Source organism: Mobula birostris, chromosome 4, assembly GCF_030028105.1.
Source record: "Mobula birostris isolate sMobBir1 chromosome 4, sMobBir1.hap1, whole genome shotgun sequence".
NCBI classification, from domain to species: domain Eukaryota; kingdom Metazoa; phylum Chordata; class Chondrichthyes; order Myliobatiformes; family Myliobatidae; genus Mobula; species Mobula birostris.
The window spans coordinates 163897803-163914263 of NC_092373.1; the positions used below are offsets into that span (position 1 = coordinate 163897803).

At 42.7% G+C, this 16461-nt stretch overlaps 1 protein-coding gene across 1 annotated transcript in view; it reads right to left on the reverse strand.

Annotated features, from left to right (window-relative positions):
- Positions 1–2690: 2690 nt before the first annotated feature.
- Positions 2691–16461, reverse strand: part of sgms2a (sphingomyelin synthase 2a) — a 97655-nt gene continuing 83884 nt past the window's right edge. The window contains exons 5-6 of the mRNA XM_072256390.1: positions 7115–7290; positions 2691–6478 (exon numbers count right to left, since the gene is read on the reverse strand). Coding sequence (XP_072112491.1) covers positions 6299–6478; positions 7115–7290 — 356 coding nt within the window. The 3' untranslated portion in view covers positions 2691–6298. The remainder of the gene's footprint in view (positions 6479–7114; positions 7291–16461) is intronic.

The window sequence follows — 16461 nt, forward strand, 5'->3', positions numbered from 1 at the left end:
TTGATGGATTTGCATGTACAAATCATCAAGGAAATCCAAAAAATCACAAAGATAAATGCTATTAAATGTATCATGTACTGATGATAACAATCCCACACTTAAATCATGCAGGTTAATTTCAGGTTTGATGCATGTCTGCTTGGAATTAGACTATGAGGACACTCAGTCCTCGTTTATTGTCATTTAGTAATGCATGCATTAAAAAATGATACAATATTCCTCCGGTATGATATCGCAGAAACACAAGACAGACCAAGACTAAAACTGACAAAAACCACATAATTATAGCATATAGTTACAACAGTGCAAAACAATACCGTAATTTGATAAGAGCAGACCATGGACACGGTAAAAAAAAAAGTCTCAAAGTCCCAATAGCCCATCACCTCACGCAGACAGTAGAAGGGAGAAACTCTCCCTGCCATGAGGTTCCAGCGCCGCAAACTTGCCGATGCAGCATCCTGGAAGCACCCAACCACAGTCCGTCCGAAAACTTCGAGCCTCCAACCAGCCCTCCGACACTGAGCACCGAGCACCATCTTTACCAAGCGCATCGACCCCGGCCACCAAGCAACAGGCAAAGCTGAGGATTCGGGGTCTTCCCCTCTGGAGATTTCGGTTCACACAGTAGTGGCGGCAGCGAAACAGGCATTTCAGAAGTTTCACCAGATGTTCCTGTGCTCTCACGTCTGCCTCCATCAAATCAGAATTGTGCACGACATCCTACTTGACAGATTACAGATATTCATTACCGGAGAAGCTGTGTGCGCTGTGTCGCACCGCCATCTTCTCCTCCCACCATTAATTATAACTAATGGTGTTAGCACTCCTGGGTTTCTGAGTCCCAAGGGAGCAGACACTCCGTCTGGCTGAAGCTGAGGTGAAGACGATCCTGGCCAGCGTAAACCCACACAAAGCTGCGGGGCCTGATAATATACCCGGTCAGGTTCTGAAAGACTGCACTACCCAGCTGACGGAGGTGCTGATAAATCTATTCAACACCTCTCTGAAACAATCCATTGCCCCTCAGTTTTCAAGGTGGCAACCATCATTCCAGTGCCAAAGGTGGTAACAGTAACCTGCCTAAATGACTGTTGATCGGTGGCATTAACATCAACCATTCTGAAATGCTTTGAGCAGCTGGTCATGGAGCAAATTAAAGCCTTTCTCCTGGCTGCATTGGGCTTGCTTATTACTCAAATTGATCCACTGACAATGCCGTAGCCTCCGCCGTCCACTCTGTCCTGTCCTACCTAGAAAATGGGGTCTCATATGCCACACTGCTGATGGTAGACTTCATTTCAGCATTCAGTGCCTTTATACCCCAAAAACTGGTGGGATAACTGTCCTCACACCTTCCTCTGCAATTGGATACTGAGCTTCTTGACAGTAAGGCCAAGGACAGTCAGTGTGGGCAGCAATGTCTCTCAGCCTACTGCTGTTCACACTACCGTCACACGTCTGTGTTGCAGGATCCAGCTCAAACCATGTCATCAAGTTTGCAGATGGCACAACAGTGGTTGGCCGTATCAAGAACAATGACGGAATGGAGTACAGAGAGGAAGTGGAGCAGCTGATGGATTGGTGTGAGAAGAACCGACTAAACCTGAATGTGAAGACTTCAGGAAAGTGCAGAAAAACCATTCCCCTCTGTGGCTCATTCGTAGAGAGACTTAACTGCACCAAGTTCCTGGGAGTTTGCATCACTGAGTTCCTCAATATCACCTCTTTGAAGAAGGCGGCACAGTAGCACCTCCACTTCCTATGAGGTTGAGGCAAGCAGGACTCCCACCCTCCCCCCATCTTAACTGCACTTAAAAGGAGCACCGTTGAGCGTATTCAGACAGGTTGCATCTCCATCTGGTATGGGAGCAGTCGAGCATCAGACCTGAAGTCCCTATAAAGGACTGAGAACAGCTGAGAGGATCATAGGCATCTCCCAATTGTCCACTAGGGACATTTATCAGGAGCGCTGCATATGCAGGGCCCTTAGTATTATTAAGGACCCCACCCATCCATCCAACATCCTCTTTGACTTTCTACCATCAGGCAGGAGACTATGATGCATAAAAACAAGAATGGTCAGGATGAGAAACAGTTTCTTCCCCTAGGCCATGAGGCTTCTGAACTTCCTGCCACAATATATTCGAAGTGTCACTGGTTAATCTGTTCCATACCTTACAATACTTAATATTAATGAACTTTAGTTTGTTATTTATGTGTGATTCATCTGTAGATTTTATCCTTATTTCATAAGCTATCATGTGTTATGTGTGTTACGTGCTGCATACCCTGGTTCAGAGAAATGTTGTCTCGTTTCTATAAACTCCATATGGTTAACTACATTATATACACCTATATAGTTAAATGATAATAAAGTGACTTGATTTGACTTGACTCCTAGCATTCCACAACTTTGCCACATTAGGGCGTAAATGAATACTTCTGCAGTGACTGTAGTAGATACATCTTTGAAACATCAAAAAGAAAACAGCTAACCAATTTTTTACTGAACTAACACACAAGGCCAGGTCACATAGATGAAGTACAGGAAAGTGACCAGTGATTTTTCTCCTGTTAATGAAGGAGGGAAGAAACATGGAATGACAAAAAATATGTTCAAATAACTAGGCCATAAGTAACAATTAACAGGAAAAATACATTTTTAATAATCAAATATTTAACTCTAATTAAATGCAATCATTGCAACAGTGTGTGTCACATATCCATAGAAATACATCTTTTTACTATTTATATATACACAAATTAGGGCTAAAATACAAGGCATGAGATTATTTTAAAAGATTACTCAAATACAAAAGCAGCATATTTGAATAACAAAAATACTAATGATTGTATCCACAAGTAAAACTTTGCGGATTTCCTCAATTATTTATAAAATTTGAATTTAGGTTTGCAAAGGTGTCTGGACAACATTTGGGTGTAGTGATAGAAAGTGCAATCTTTAAGAAGTTTCAAACCAAGTCTCAAAGGCACCCAGATTATTTGCATTCCTTAAAATAGGAAGTGTATCTCTTTAATTTTTCCTTGTTTAAAAGGAATGCTAAGGTCTGTAATGTTAAGTTTTCCTTTTTTCATGATGGCATAGAGTTTAAGCTGGTGGGTGGGTGTGGTAATTTAGTGACTCAATTCAGTCCTTTCCTTATCACTGCAGCAGGATGAAATGCTACAAACTATTTTGTAACAGTCACTTCCAATCAGTTGAATAAAGATTAACTGAGACGTGCCAGTAAGCATACTTCCAACAGATTAACTGGGGCAAATAGGTATACAAGAGACAGCAGATGCTGGAACCTGGAAAAAGCAATACCAAGCTGCTGGATGAACTCAGTGGATTAATAACGTCTGTGGAGGGAAACAGACAGTTGATGCTTTGAGTCAAAACCCCTCATCTACACTGGACTCTGATGGGTCTTGACCTTAAGCATTTAACTGATGCCGTCTGAGTTATTGAGTTCCTCTAGCAGCTTTTTAAAAAAATCTCCATGGATGCATAATTCTGGCATGGACAGTCCCAAACCTGGCAGTGTAAGGAAGAGCTTTGGGCATGGGGCTAGCAACCCCATCCTATAAAAACACAGTGATACAGAAATGCTGACAGAAACTCTAAACATCTCATCATTGGGAGAGAAAGGATCTTCGAAGATTGTCTACATCTGAGGGCAGTTTGAAAGACTGGCCCAACGCAGAGGACTCTGACAAGCTGCTATCAGTGGCTTATGTCCCAGTAGGACTGATGGGCTAAGAAGAAGAATGGATGTATGCGTTTGAGAGAAGATCACTATAAGATTCTCCCACAGGAAGTGCAGCAATAAGGATAAACACAATGTTGTTTTATCAGTTCCTGGAGTATGTCTTCCCAACTGAATGCCGCTGCGTATCTGTAACTTTGGGAGAAATAAAGAGACAAGATGCAGAGAGAGTGAGTTCCCTCATGTCCTTCACTTGAGTGATTGGGCACGCCCATGAAACAACTGCCCCCGCTCCATTGAGGACCAACCCTTCCACTACCTTCACATACAAAAATGGTTGCTTCTGACTCAGAGGTCAACAAGGTTTATTTTACATTGTACAGGTTGAGTACCCCTTATCCAAAATTCCAAAGTCCAAAATTTTTTGAGTGCTGGCATCAGGTCACAAATGGCAAATTCCACAAAGCACAGCGAAAGTTGTGAGGTGATGTACAGGTCTCTGCACATCACAGACAGTTCTGAGAAGTGATTTCACATATGCAAAGAACAGAAATTAGTGAAAAACAGAAAAACACTGCATAAAGCAAAAAATTAAGATCTCAATTATATATTGAAGGAGTGGATTCATTAGCTACAAAGTGAGCATATGCTGCTTAGTTGGATGCTGATCATAAAACAAGTAAAGATCTATCAAGGCAAACTGAAAAATGAAGGTAATTGTGAATATTCAGTAGGCTGGTTGAAGAAATTTAAGAAAAGGCAAGACATTAAATATTTAAAGAATTGTGGTGATAAAGCAACTACTGATTATGTAGCAGAATAATTCATTGATGAGTTTGCCAAGGTAATTGCTGATGAAAACCTAACACACTGAATGGCTGCAACTGTGTGTATGATGAACAAGTGTAAGAAGAAGACTGCTTAACACTAGCACATAAACTCAGAGACAGAAATGATGGTGATCCCAAGCTACCTCATTATATATTCCAAAATCTGAAAATCTTCCAACCTCAAACATTTTGGAAAAGGGGTACTGAACCAAGGATTCCCTTTGTAAGCACATCTGACAGATTTGGCACCAGTAAGATTTGGCATGGATGAACTATACTTTAAAAAAAGGCCATGTGGATGAATATTTTGATAATATGATAATGAATTGATTCAGTAAAATGATTCTATGCAGATTAAATATATTTACAATACTGATTTTTTGTAATGGATCCAAAGTGTTTGTTCCCTGTTGCTAAAAGTGTAAATAATATACACACATTTTACTTTGGCTCTGCGAGGTGTTTTGGGTTAAAACAAGTTGTAGCAAATCAAAAGTTTACTGAATGGAACTTAGCTCATAAAAGAAGAACTACAAATATTCAAGACAAACATCAAAATATTTCCCAAAATTTCCTGGTCACTAGATAATAAACTCCAAAAATAAAAAATACAACTGCTATCAGGATTTAAATGTTGAATATTAACTTAAGGATTACTTCTGAACTTCCCCTTCAGCAGCATGGTGATTGATTTAAAAAATCACTGCAGATTGAATTAACTTCCATTGGACTAAGAACTCTCGTTCACACCCAACATTTCCCCCCGTTTTATCTCCCAAATGAAAGCATTGATTCCATATTAAGATAGCAGTCAACCGGTGGGCCTGAAGCAGCACAGCCCAATGCTTACTTCATCTATAAATCTGACTAGTAGCATTTGAAAGCAAATGGACTGGCAAACATATCACAAGCCTGTTCAGTATTTGCCAGTGTACACTTCTAGAATCAGTCCTCAAATAGCATCAGGAGCCTGCTAGTTGACATCACCTTTTCCTCACTCAATGGTAGTAAAGTCAATTATGTTTCCTTCCTCTGAACTGAAAACTTCTGTGGTGCAATTTACATGCAAATCCTTCTGCAGGGAGGAGCCCACAGACCATTTTCCTTGCTGCAAGGTGTTACATTTTCAGAATGAAAGGAGAAAGATCTCCCAGAAGGAGTCACCTCATTGTTATCTTTGGTCAAATTTTTTGGCATGTGCTACAAGCATTGAAGCTGCAAATCAGCTATGATGGAATCCTAATTTTTGTAGAGATGGAACAGGTATGCTGGTGTTTCAAAGTTCACAGTTTTGTCTCAAACAATGTGCAAAATAATCTGTTGCATAGATTTGTTAAAATATAATCAGTAGGATAGCTAGTACTCCTACCTTCTTTCAAGTACCATGATCTTCTATGGTAGGACTACATTTGCAGTAAATCTGAGTGCATCTCTTTGCTTCCTAGGTCACAGACAAGACTTAGATCCTACCTTCTGATTCATATGTATGTGAGTAACACATCAGGAATGATTCAAGTAATTACTTAAATTCCAGCCTTGTGGACGTTAAGGCTGAAGCTAAATGTATATTAGACAGGCCAAAAGGACTAGCAAAACATCAGTTCCCCACTTACCTTAGATATCTTAAGCTTATATTCAGATTGTAGGGAAAAATATTTAATTAATTAGATGGAACTGAGTGTAAACTACAAAGATAATCTTTATTTTCTTCTGATGCGTGCAGGGTTGAAACAATACTTGGTCCATATGAGCTCTTCACAATTTCTGAACCCTCGAATATCTCCAACACGGCAACCTCAGGCAGCCTGGAGGCCACGAGAGAGGCCACACGTAGGAGCAAGGAACTGAAGTGTGCACGTTCTTCTCAAGGAAGAGGAAAACCTGGAACCACCAGACATGGGAAAATTGATTGGACTGTGATGGGGTTTTCAAGGTCTGTTGAGAAATAAAGATAAATAACTTGTTTTAGGAGGTACAATCACATTGAAGCACACAGCTGGTTAGAATATGGAAAAAAATATTTTAAACCAAAGTGTATATTTAGCAATATAAACTCTCCTTAAGCTAAGATTCAAGACTAATTTTAAAAGCACAATGGCCTGGAAGATATATTATGACCTTTCAATGGCTTTAAAATGGTGATTTTGTTCACTCTATTGCTGTATATGAAAATCTTATAAAGATTAAGATACTCAATTGCAAGTGTCACTGAAAAAATCTTCTGTAAAACAAAATTACTTTTGTTTTTGTTGTAAAATCTGTTTTTTTCTGTGGGTAAATGGGAATGTCATTTTTCAGATCAGTGATGTGGACAATCACATGAGCTGAAGTTTGCTGTAATGCTACTGTTGATAGCATTTTCAGGAGATTTATGTGAGGAAAATAAGGCTGATGTTGCCTGGAAAAAATATCAGTCTGGAAGGGAATATAAAGTATGATAGAGAATGAGGAAGGTACGGTTGATTGGAATGGGAAGAAAAGAGATCTCATGCTTCTTTCTTGTTTTTCTTGAAAGCATGTTGTTTGAGTATAGTCTTCAAAGTGTGCTTCCATGATCCACCAGAAACTTACTGGAATATTGGCCATTGTATGGTACCACCAGAAGAGCCTTGTTGTAATGTAATAGGCCACCAAAACATCCACACTGTAATGTTCATGGGCTATTAGGATGCACATAATTCCAACTGCACTGAGAAGCCAGCAGATCCACAGATACCACGAGTACCACCACGACCGACGTGGTGAATCTGTGGAAAGAAAAAGCAACAGTTGTTAGATCCTGAACCACTCTAACTACACAGAGAAAAAAAAACACTGTATTTTACCTTCTCTATCTGAATGTTTTTTTTTTAGCTTTACCCACTAAAATATTATAAGCTCTGCACATGCACACAATCCTGTGAACAGGGTTAGAGTTCACAGAGCTGCAGAGCATATTTTGATCATGACTGAGAACTGGTTATCAGACAGAAATGAAAGACTCTAGCAAATTTCTACAGATGTACATGGAGAGCATTACTGTCTGGCATGGAGACACCAATGCATAGAATTTGAAAACGCAGCAAAGGGTTGTAAACTCAGTCAGCTCTATCATGGATTTAGCCTCCCCACCATAGAGGACATCTTCAAAAGGCAATGCCTCAGGAGGGCAGCATCCATCATGAAGAACCCTCACTATCTGTGACATGCCCTATTCCCATTACTACTATCAGGGAGGAGGTACAGGAGCATGAAGACACATACTTAATGTTTTAGGAATAATTGCTTCCCGTCCATGATCAGATTTTTTGCAGTCCATGAATACCAACACACCTGACCCTTGGTTTCACACTTCTCAGCCAGAGGATATATCGTCTTCGTGCCCAGCCTGTTTGCTCTCTTTGTACACTACTTGTTTAGAGTTTTATATTTCTTATTGTAACTTACAGTATCTAAAAAATGATTGCACTGTACTGCTGCCACAAAACAACAAATTTCACAACATTATATAGGTCAGTGGTAATAAAACTAACTCTCATTCTGAAGTCACTGAAAACAACATACAGGTATAGCGTGTGATTAGGAAGGCAATTGGTATGTTGATCTTTATTATGAGAGAATTTGAAAGTAGCAGTAAAAATACCTTGCTGCAGTTTTGGTCTCCTTAACTGAAAGAAAAGAATATGCTGTAGACACTATTGTGAGTGCAGAGGATCACTAAACTGGTTCCAGGAATAGCATATTTACCAGTGAGGAAACCAAGACTGAGCCTCCATCCCCTTGAGTTTAGAGGAATGATTGGGGAATCCGTTGAAATATACAAAATCTTGGGCTCAACAGGTTGGGCACGAAGATGATATTCCCTCTGGCTGAGAAGTGTGAAACCAAGGGTCACAGTCTCAGAATAATGGCATGTCCAAAATAAGGTCAAGTTTCTTAACGCAGCGGATAATAAACTTTTGAAGTTCTCTAGTCTAGAGAACTGTGGATGATCAGCGAGTTTATTCAAAATAGTAACTGAAAGATTTCTGGATATTAAAGGAACCAAGTTTGATGGGGATAGTGAAGGAAAATGCCATTGAGGTAGAAGATCAGCTGTGGTTGTGATGAATACAGGAGCATACTCAAAGGGCAATTGGTCCCTCTAACTCCCGTTTCCATGTTCATTCTTAATTAGTTTTTATCAACTATTGCACAGGTAGTGAAGACTAAAGCTTCTTCTTAGTACATCTCTAAAAAAGATTAAACAAAGAACTTAAGAGAAAAACTTAAAAATACACCTGTAAAAGTATATTAAAATCTGCACAGACTTGCCATCTGCACTGCTTGACTAACTGAGAAACATTTTAACCTATCCTACTATCAGGTAATGTATGGGCTCAGGTGAAGTTAGTACCTTTCCAATTTAATTACTCTGTGCTGAAGAAAACAGCATCAAACCGCACAACATGAGGAAATCTGCAGATGCTGGAAATTCAAGCAACACACAAAAAATGCTGGTGAATGCAGCAGGCCAGGCAGCATCTCTAGGAAGAGGTACAGTTGACGTTTCGGGCCGAGACGCTTCATCAGGACTAACTGAAAGAAGAGATAGTACGAGATTTGAAAGTGGGAGGGGGAGGGACAGGGGGAGATGCGAAATGATAGGAGAAGACAGGAGGGGGAGGGATGGAGCTAAGAGCTGGAATGTTGATTGGCAAAAGGGATACGAGGCTGAAGAAGGGAGAGGATCATGGGACGGGAGGCCTCGGGAGAAAAAAAGGGGGAAGGGTGGGAAAGCCCAGAGGATGGGCAAGGAGTTATAGTGAGAGGGACAGAGGGGGAGAAAAAAGAGGGGGAAAAGGGGGGGGGGAGGAGGAGGAGGAGGAGGAGAGATAAATAAATAAATAAACAAACAAACAAACAAACAAACGAGCAAACAAATAAGGGATGGGGTACGAAGGGGAGGTGGGGCATTAACAGAAGTTAGAGAAGTCAATGTTCATGCCATCAGGTTGGAGGACCCAGATGGAATATAAGGTGTTGTTCCTCCAACCTGAGTGTGGCTTCGTCTCGACAGTAGAGGAGGCCGTGGATAGACATACCAGAATGGGAATGGGACATGGAATTAAAATGTGTGGTCACTGCGAGATCCTGCTTTCTCTGGCAGACAGAGCATAGGTGTCCTGCGTCGGGTCTCGCCAATATATAGAAGGCTGCATCAGGAGCACCAGACGCAGTATGTCACCCCAGCCGACTCACAGGTGAAGTGCTGCCTGTGACACTTCTCAAGCCTCATTATTCTGTCCAATGGTATGGTGGTGGTGGTGGGGGGGTGGAAGTGTTTACTGCCTTGTAAGTTGTTTTAAAGTTAAACTTTATAAGAAATTCTAGAAATTCATTCATGCTGGTTTTTAGAGCATTAAAGTATTGTTACATGTGTTCCTACTGATGCTTTTGAAAGCTCCCAAAATATTGCCGGATTTATTAGCTCTGGTTGAGAAAAATGAGAAACAAAAGTTAGCCTCCTTAATTTAATGCTGCATTATCTTTATCGAAATTCTCACTAGTCCCAGCACTTAGTCAGACGTGGAAGTGTATTAACCAGCCTTAAAGGCATAAACAGAACCAACATTACCAACAGATAATAGAGCTTTGATCAGCAAACGATCTAGACATCGGAAGTTTGAGAGGAGGGGATCTCACTCAGATCCACTGCCTAAGTAGAAAATGGGAGCAGTGGGTCGCAGCAGGGTAATAGACCTTTGGCCTGCAACCAATCTGCATTTGAGATTGATTAGCAAGAGCAAATAAAAAGGAAGCAAGGGCAAAAGCAGCAGCCATCACCACAGTGGACATTGATCGAGTGGACAGAGTCAGGGTGGTGATATTGACGCTTTAGCTCTTCAAGGCCTCAGTCAGAGAAAGCAAAGAAAAGCTCTAGGTTAGAGCTTTTTTCAGAAGGCCTTTGACAAGGTGCCACACATGAGGCTACTTAACAAGATAAGAGCCCATGGAATTATGGGAAAGTTACATACGTGGATAGAGCGTTGGCTGATTGGCAGGAAACAGAGAGTGGGAATAAAGGGATCCTACTCTGGTTGGCTGCCCCTTACCAGTGGTGTTCCACAGGGGTCCGTGTTGGGGCCACTTCTTTTTACATTGTACATCAACGATTTGGATTATGGAATAGATGGCTTTGTGGTTAAGTTTGCTGACGATACGAAGATAGGTGGAGGGGCCGGTAGTGCTGAGGAGACAGAGAGTCTGCAGAGAGGCTTGGATAGATTGGAAGAATGGGCAAAGAAGTGGCAAATGAAATACAATGTTGGAAAGTGTATGGTTATGCACTTTGGCGGAAGAAATAAGCCGGCAGACTATTATTTAAATGGAGAAAGAATTCAAAGTTCTGAGATGCAACGGGACTTGGCAGTCCTTGTACAGGATTCCCTTAACGTTAACCTCCAGGTTGAGTTGGTAGTGAAGAAGGCGAATGCAATGTTGGCATCCATTTCTAGAGGAACAGAGTATAGGAGCAGGGATGTGATGTTGAGGCTCTATAAGGCGCTGGTGAGACCTCCCTTGGAGTACTGTGGGCAGTTTTGGTCTCCTTATTTAAGAAAGGATGTGCTGACGTTGGAGAGGGTACAGAGATGATTCACTAGAATGATTCCGGGAATGAGAGGGTTAACATATGAGGAACGTTTGTCCGCTCTTGGACTGTATTCCTTGGAGTTTAGAAGAATGAGGGGAGACCTCATAGAAACATTTCGAATGTTGAAAGGCATGGACAGAGTGAATGTGGCAAAGTTGTTTCCCATGATGGGGGAGTCTAGTACGAGTGGGCATGACTTAAGAACTGAAGGGCGCCCATTCAGAACAGAAATGCGAAGAAATTTTTTTAGTCAGAGGGTGGTGAATCTATGGAATTTGTTGCCATGGGCGGCAGTGGAGGCCAAGTCATTGGGTGTATTTAAGGCAGAGATTGATAGGTATCTGAGTAGCCAGGGCATCAAAGGTTATGGTGAGAAGGCAGGGGAGTGGGACTAAATGGGAGAATGGATCAGCTCATGATAAAATGGCGGAGCAGACTCGATGGGACGAATGGCCGACTTCTGCTCCTTTGTCTTATGGTTAAGTTTTTTTTTCCTTCCCTTCTTTATATCTGCTTAGCTAGGACAGTAGGGATGACAGGCATGATAGTGGAATGCTCATCTTGTAGCATGTGGAAAGGCCGGGAGATCTCCAGCGTTCCTGATGACCAACTGCAAAAAGTGCATCCAGCTGCAGGAGTTGGAGTTGGGCTGGATGAATGCCAGATCATAGGACATACAGAAAGGTAGTTACACCCAAGGCGCAGGACACAGGAAACTGGGTGACAGTCAGGCAGGGGAAAGGGGTTAACGAGCCAGTGCAGAGAACCCCTGTGGCTATCCCCCTCAACAACAGGTATGCCACTTTGGATACTGTTGGTGGAGGGTGGGGGGCGGGGGTGGAGAGAAAGAGAATGACCTACCAAAGGAAAATCACATGGCTCGGTTTCTGGTACTGAGTCTGCCTTTGTGGCTCAGAAGGGAAGTGGGGAGAAGAGGCACACTGTGGTGATAGGGGATTCATTAGTTCGGGGAATAGACAAGAGGTTCTGAGGGTGAAAACGAGATTCCCAGATAGTATGTTGCCTCCTGGGTGCCAGGGCCCAGGACATCTCGGATTGAGTCTTCAGCATTCTTAAGTGAGAGAGTAAACCGCCAGAAGTCGTGGTCCATGTAGGTACCATGACATGGGTAGGAAGAGTGACAAGGGTCTGCATAAGGAGTTCAAGGTGTTAGTGCTAAGTGAAAAGGCAGGACCTTCAGATTGTGATCTCAGGATTGCTACCTGTGCCATGTGTTAGTGAGACCAGAACTAGAACAATTGTACAGTTTAACACGACTAATGATTTGGTATAGGAATAACATTTTTGGATCATTGGGCTCTTTTCCAGGGAAGGTGGGCCCTGTAGAGAAAGGACGGTTTGCACCTGAACTGGAGGATGACTAATATCCTAGTGGGAAAGTCTGTAAATGCTGTATGGTGGGGTGGGAACTAGAGTTGCATGAGGATGAGAAACAGAGTGTCAGACAGTTAGTAGAGAGGTTGTGGAGGCAGATTTTGGTAAGATCTTAGACTACGTCAGGAATTAAAAAGTTGAGAATGGTATGACGAGTGACCTGAGCTGCGTATATTTCAATGCAAGAAGTATCGTAGGAAAGGTGGAAGAGCTCAGGGCATGGATCAACACTAGGAATTATGACGTTGTAGCCATTAGTGAGACTTAATTACAGGAAGGACAGGACTTATTAGTGAGGCATTATGGGTGGAAATGAGAAATAAGAATGGACCACATTAATGGGGCTATATTATAGACCACTCAACAGTCCTAGGAATTTAGAGGAACAAATTTGTAAAGAGATCGCAGACTACAAGAAACATAAGGTTGTTACAGTCGTTGATTTTAGCTTTCCATATATTGACTGGACTCCCCACACTGTAAAAGGACTAGATGGGATAGAGTTTGTCAAATGTGTTCATGAAAGTTTCCTTCATCAGCACATAGAAGTCCCAATGAGAGGGAACTTGTGAAAAATTGGTCACAGTGCCATGAGTAGAATTTTCAACTTCTTAATACCTTATTTTTTGGTGTTAAAGAGTCAGAGAATACTATGGCACAAAAGCAGGTCCTTCAGTCCATCAAGTTCATGCGGACCTGTGCTTCTGCCTGGTCCATCTAACTGCAACCAAACCACTTCTCACCATACCCCTCCCATCCATATACCTACCCAAACTTACCTTAAATGTTACAATTGAACCTGCTTCTACCACTTCTGATAGCAGCTGATTCCACATGTGCACTGCCCTATTTGTAGATCTCCTCAGTGCATTAATTTTCACCTGTTATTTCATTTCCAAAGTCCATATCAATAATTGGAATAGTCCAGTAAATAATTATAAAGCTAAAATCTTAACACATGCAAAACAGCAGTTGCTACTGTGACCCTGTGGTGCAGAAGGGTGGGACGGAGAAGAGGAGAGCTGTTGTTATTGGAGACTCTATAGGCAGGGGAGCAGACAGGAGATTTTGTGGACGTGAGAAGGACACCCGCATGGTTTGTTGCCTCCCGGGTGCCAGGGTCCGGGATGTCTCTGACCGGGTGCACGACATCCTGGTACGAGAGGGAAAGCAACCAGAAGTCGTGATAATGTTGGGACCAACGACATAGGCAGGAAGCGGGATGAGGTCCTGAAATGTGAGTTTCGGGAATTAGGCAGAAGGCTGAAGAACAGGACCTCAAGGGTGACGTTCTCAGGATTGCTGCCAGTGCTACGTGACAGAGATGGTAAGAATTGGAGGAGATGGCAGTTGAATGCATGGCTGAGGAGTTGGTGCAGGGAGCAGGGTTTTAGATTTTTAGATCATTGGGATCACTTCCGGGGAAGGTGGGACCTGTACAGATTGGATGGGTTGCACCTGAACTCGAGGAGGAGCGATATCCTTGCAGGTAGGTTTGCTAGCATGGTTCGGGAAGGTTTAAACTAATTTGCGAGGGGGATGGGACCCAGAGCGATACAGCAGTGAAAGAAGTGCCTGGAGTAAAGCCAGATCTAACAGAACAGAGAGGCTTTGAGGAAAGAGAAGCGGAATGAACGATGTAAAGACAGTAAGGTAGAAGGGCTGAAATGTGTGTACCTCAATGCAAGAAGCATCAGGAACAAAGGTGATGAACTGAGAACTTGGATGCATACATGAAATTATGATGTAGTGGCCATTACAGAGACTTGGCTGGCACCAGGGCAGGAATGGATTCTCAATATTCCTGGATTTCAGTGCTTTAAAAGGAATAGAGAGGGCAGAAAAAGGGGAGGAGGGGTGGCATTACTGGGCAGGGATAATATTACAGCTACAGAAAGGGTGGATAATGTAGCAGGATCCTCTTTTGAGTCAATATGGGTGGAAGTCAGGAACAGGAAGGGAGCAGTTACTCTACTGGGGGTATTCTATAGGCCCCCTGGTAGCAGCAGAGATACAGGGGAGCAGATTAGGAGGCAGATTTTGGAAAGGTGCAAAAATAACAGGGTTGTTATCATGGGTGACTTTAACTTCTCTAATATTGATTGGCACCTGATTAGTTCCAAGGGTTTAGATGGGGCAGAATTTGTTAAGTGTGTCCAGGATGGATTCCTGTCGCAGTATGTGGACAGGCCGACCGGGGGAATGCCATACTAGATCTAGTACTAGGTAATGAACCAGGTCAGGTCACAGATCTCTCAGTGGGTGAGCATCTGGGGGACAGTGACCACCGCTCCCTGGCCTTTATAATTATCATTGAAAAGGATAGAATCAAAGAGGACAGGAAAATTTTTAACTGGGGAAGGCAAATTATGAGGCTATAAGGCTAGAACTTGCGGGTGTGAATTGGGATGATGTTTTTGCAGGGAAACGTACTATGGACATGTGGTCGATGTTTAGAGATCTCTTGCGGGATGTAAGGGATAAATTTGTCCCGGTGAGGAAGATAAAGAATGGTAGGGTGAAGGAACCATGGGTGACAAGTGAAGTGGAAAATCTAGTCAGGAGGAAGAAGGCAGCATACATGAGGTTTAGGAAGCAAGGATCAGATGCGTCTATTGAGGAATATAAGGAAGCAAGAAAGGAGCTTAAGAAGGGGCTGAGAAGAGCAAGAAGGGGGCATGAGAAGGCCTTGGCGAGTAGGGTAAAGGAAAACCCCAAGGCATTCTTCAATTATGTGAAGAAAAAAAGGATGACAGGAGTGAAGGTAGGACCGATTAGAGATAAAGGTGGGAAGATGTGCCTGGAGGCTGTGGAAGTAAGTGAGGTCCTCAATGAATACTTCTCTTCGGTATTCACCAATGAGAGGGAACTTGATGATGGTGAGGACAATATGAGTGAGGTTGATGTTCTGGAGCATGCTGATATTAAGGGAGAGGAGGTGTTGGAGTTGTTAAAATACATTAGGACAGATAAGTCCCCGGGGCCTGATGGAATATTCCCCAGGCTGCTCCACGAGGCGAGAGAAGAGATTGCTGAGCCTCTGGCTAGGATCTTTATGTCCTCGTTGTCCACGGGAATGGTACCGGAGGATTGGAGGGAGGCGAATGTTGTTCCCTTGTTCAAAAAAGGTAGTAGGGATAGTCTGGGTAATTATAGACAGTGAGCCTTACGTCTGTGGTGGGAAAGCTGTTGGAAAAGATTCTTAGAGATAGGATCTATAGGCATTTAGAGAATCATGGTCTGATCAGGGACAGTCAGCATGGCTTTGTGAAGGGCAGATCGTGTCTAACAAGCCTGACAGAGTTCTTTGAGGAGGTGACCAGGCATATAGATGAGGGTAGTGTAGTGGATGTGATCTATATGGATTTTAGTAAGGCATTTGACAAGGTTCCACACGGTAGGCTTATTCAGAAAGTTAGAAGGCATGGGATCCAGGGAAGTTTGGCCAGGTGGATTCAGAATTAGCTTGCCTGCAGAAGGCAGAGGGTGGTGGTGGAGGGAGTACATTCAGATTGGAGGGTTGTGACTAGTGGTGTCCCACAAGGATCTGTTCTGGGACCTCTACTTTTCGTGATTTTTATTAACGACCTGGATGTGGGGGTAGAAGGGTGGGTTGGCAAGTTTGCAGATGACACAAAGGTTGGTGGTGTTGTAGATAGTGTAGAGGATTGTTGAAGATTGCAGAGAGACATTGATAGGATGCAGAAGTGAGCTGAGAAGTGGCAGATGGAGTTCAACCCGGAGAAGTGTGAGGTGGTACACTTTGGAAGAACAAACTCCAAGGCAGAGTACAAAGTAAATGACAGGATACTTGGTAGTGTGGAGGAGCAGAGGGATCTCGGGGCACATGTCCACAGATCCCTAAAAGTTGCCTCACAGGTGGATAGGGTAGCTAAGAAAGCTTATGGGG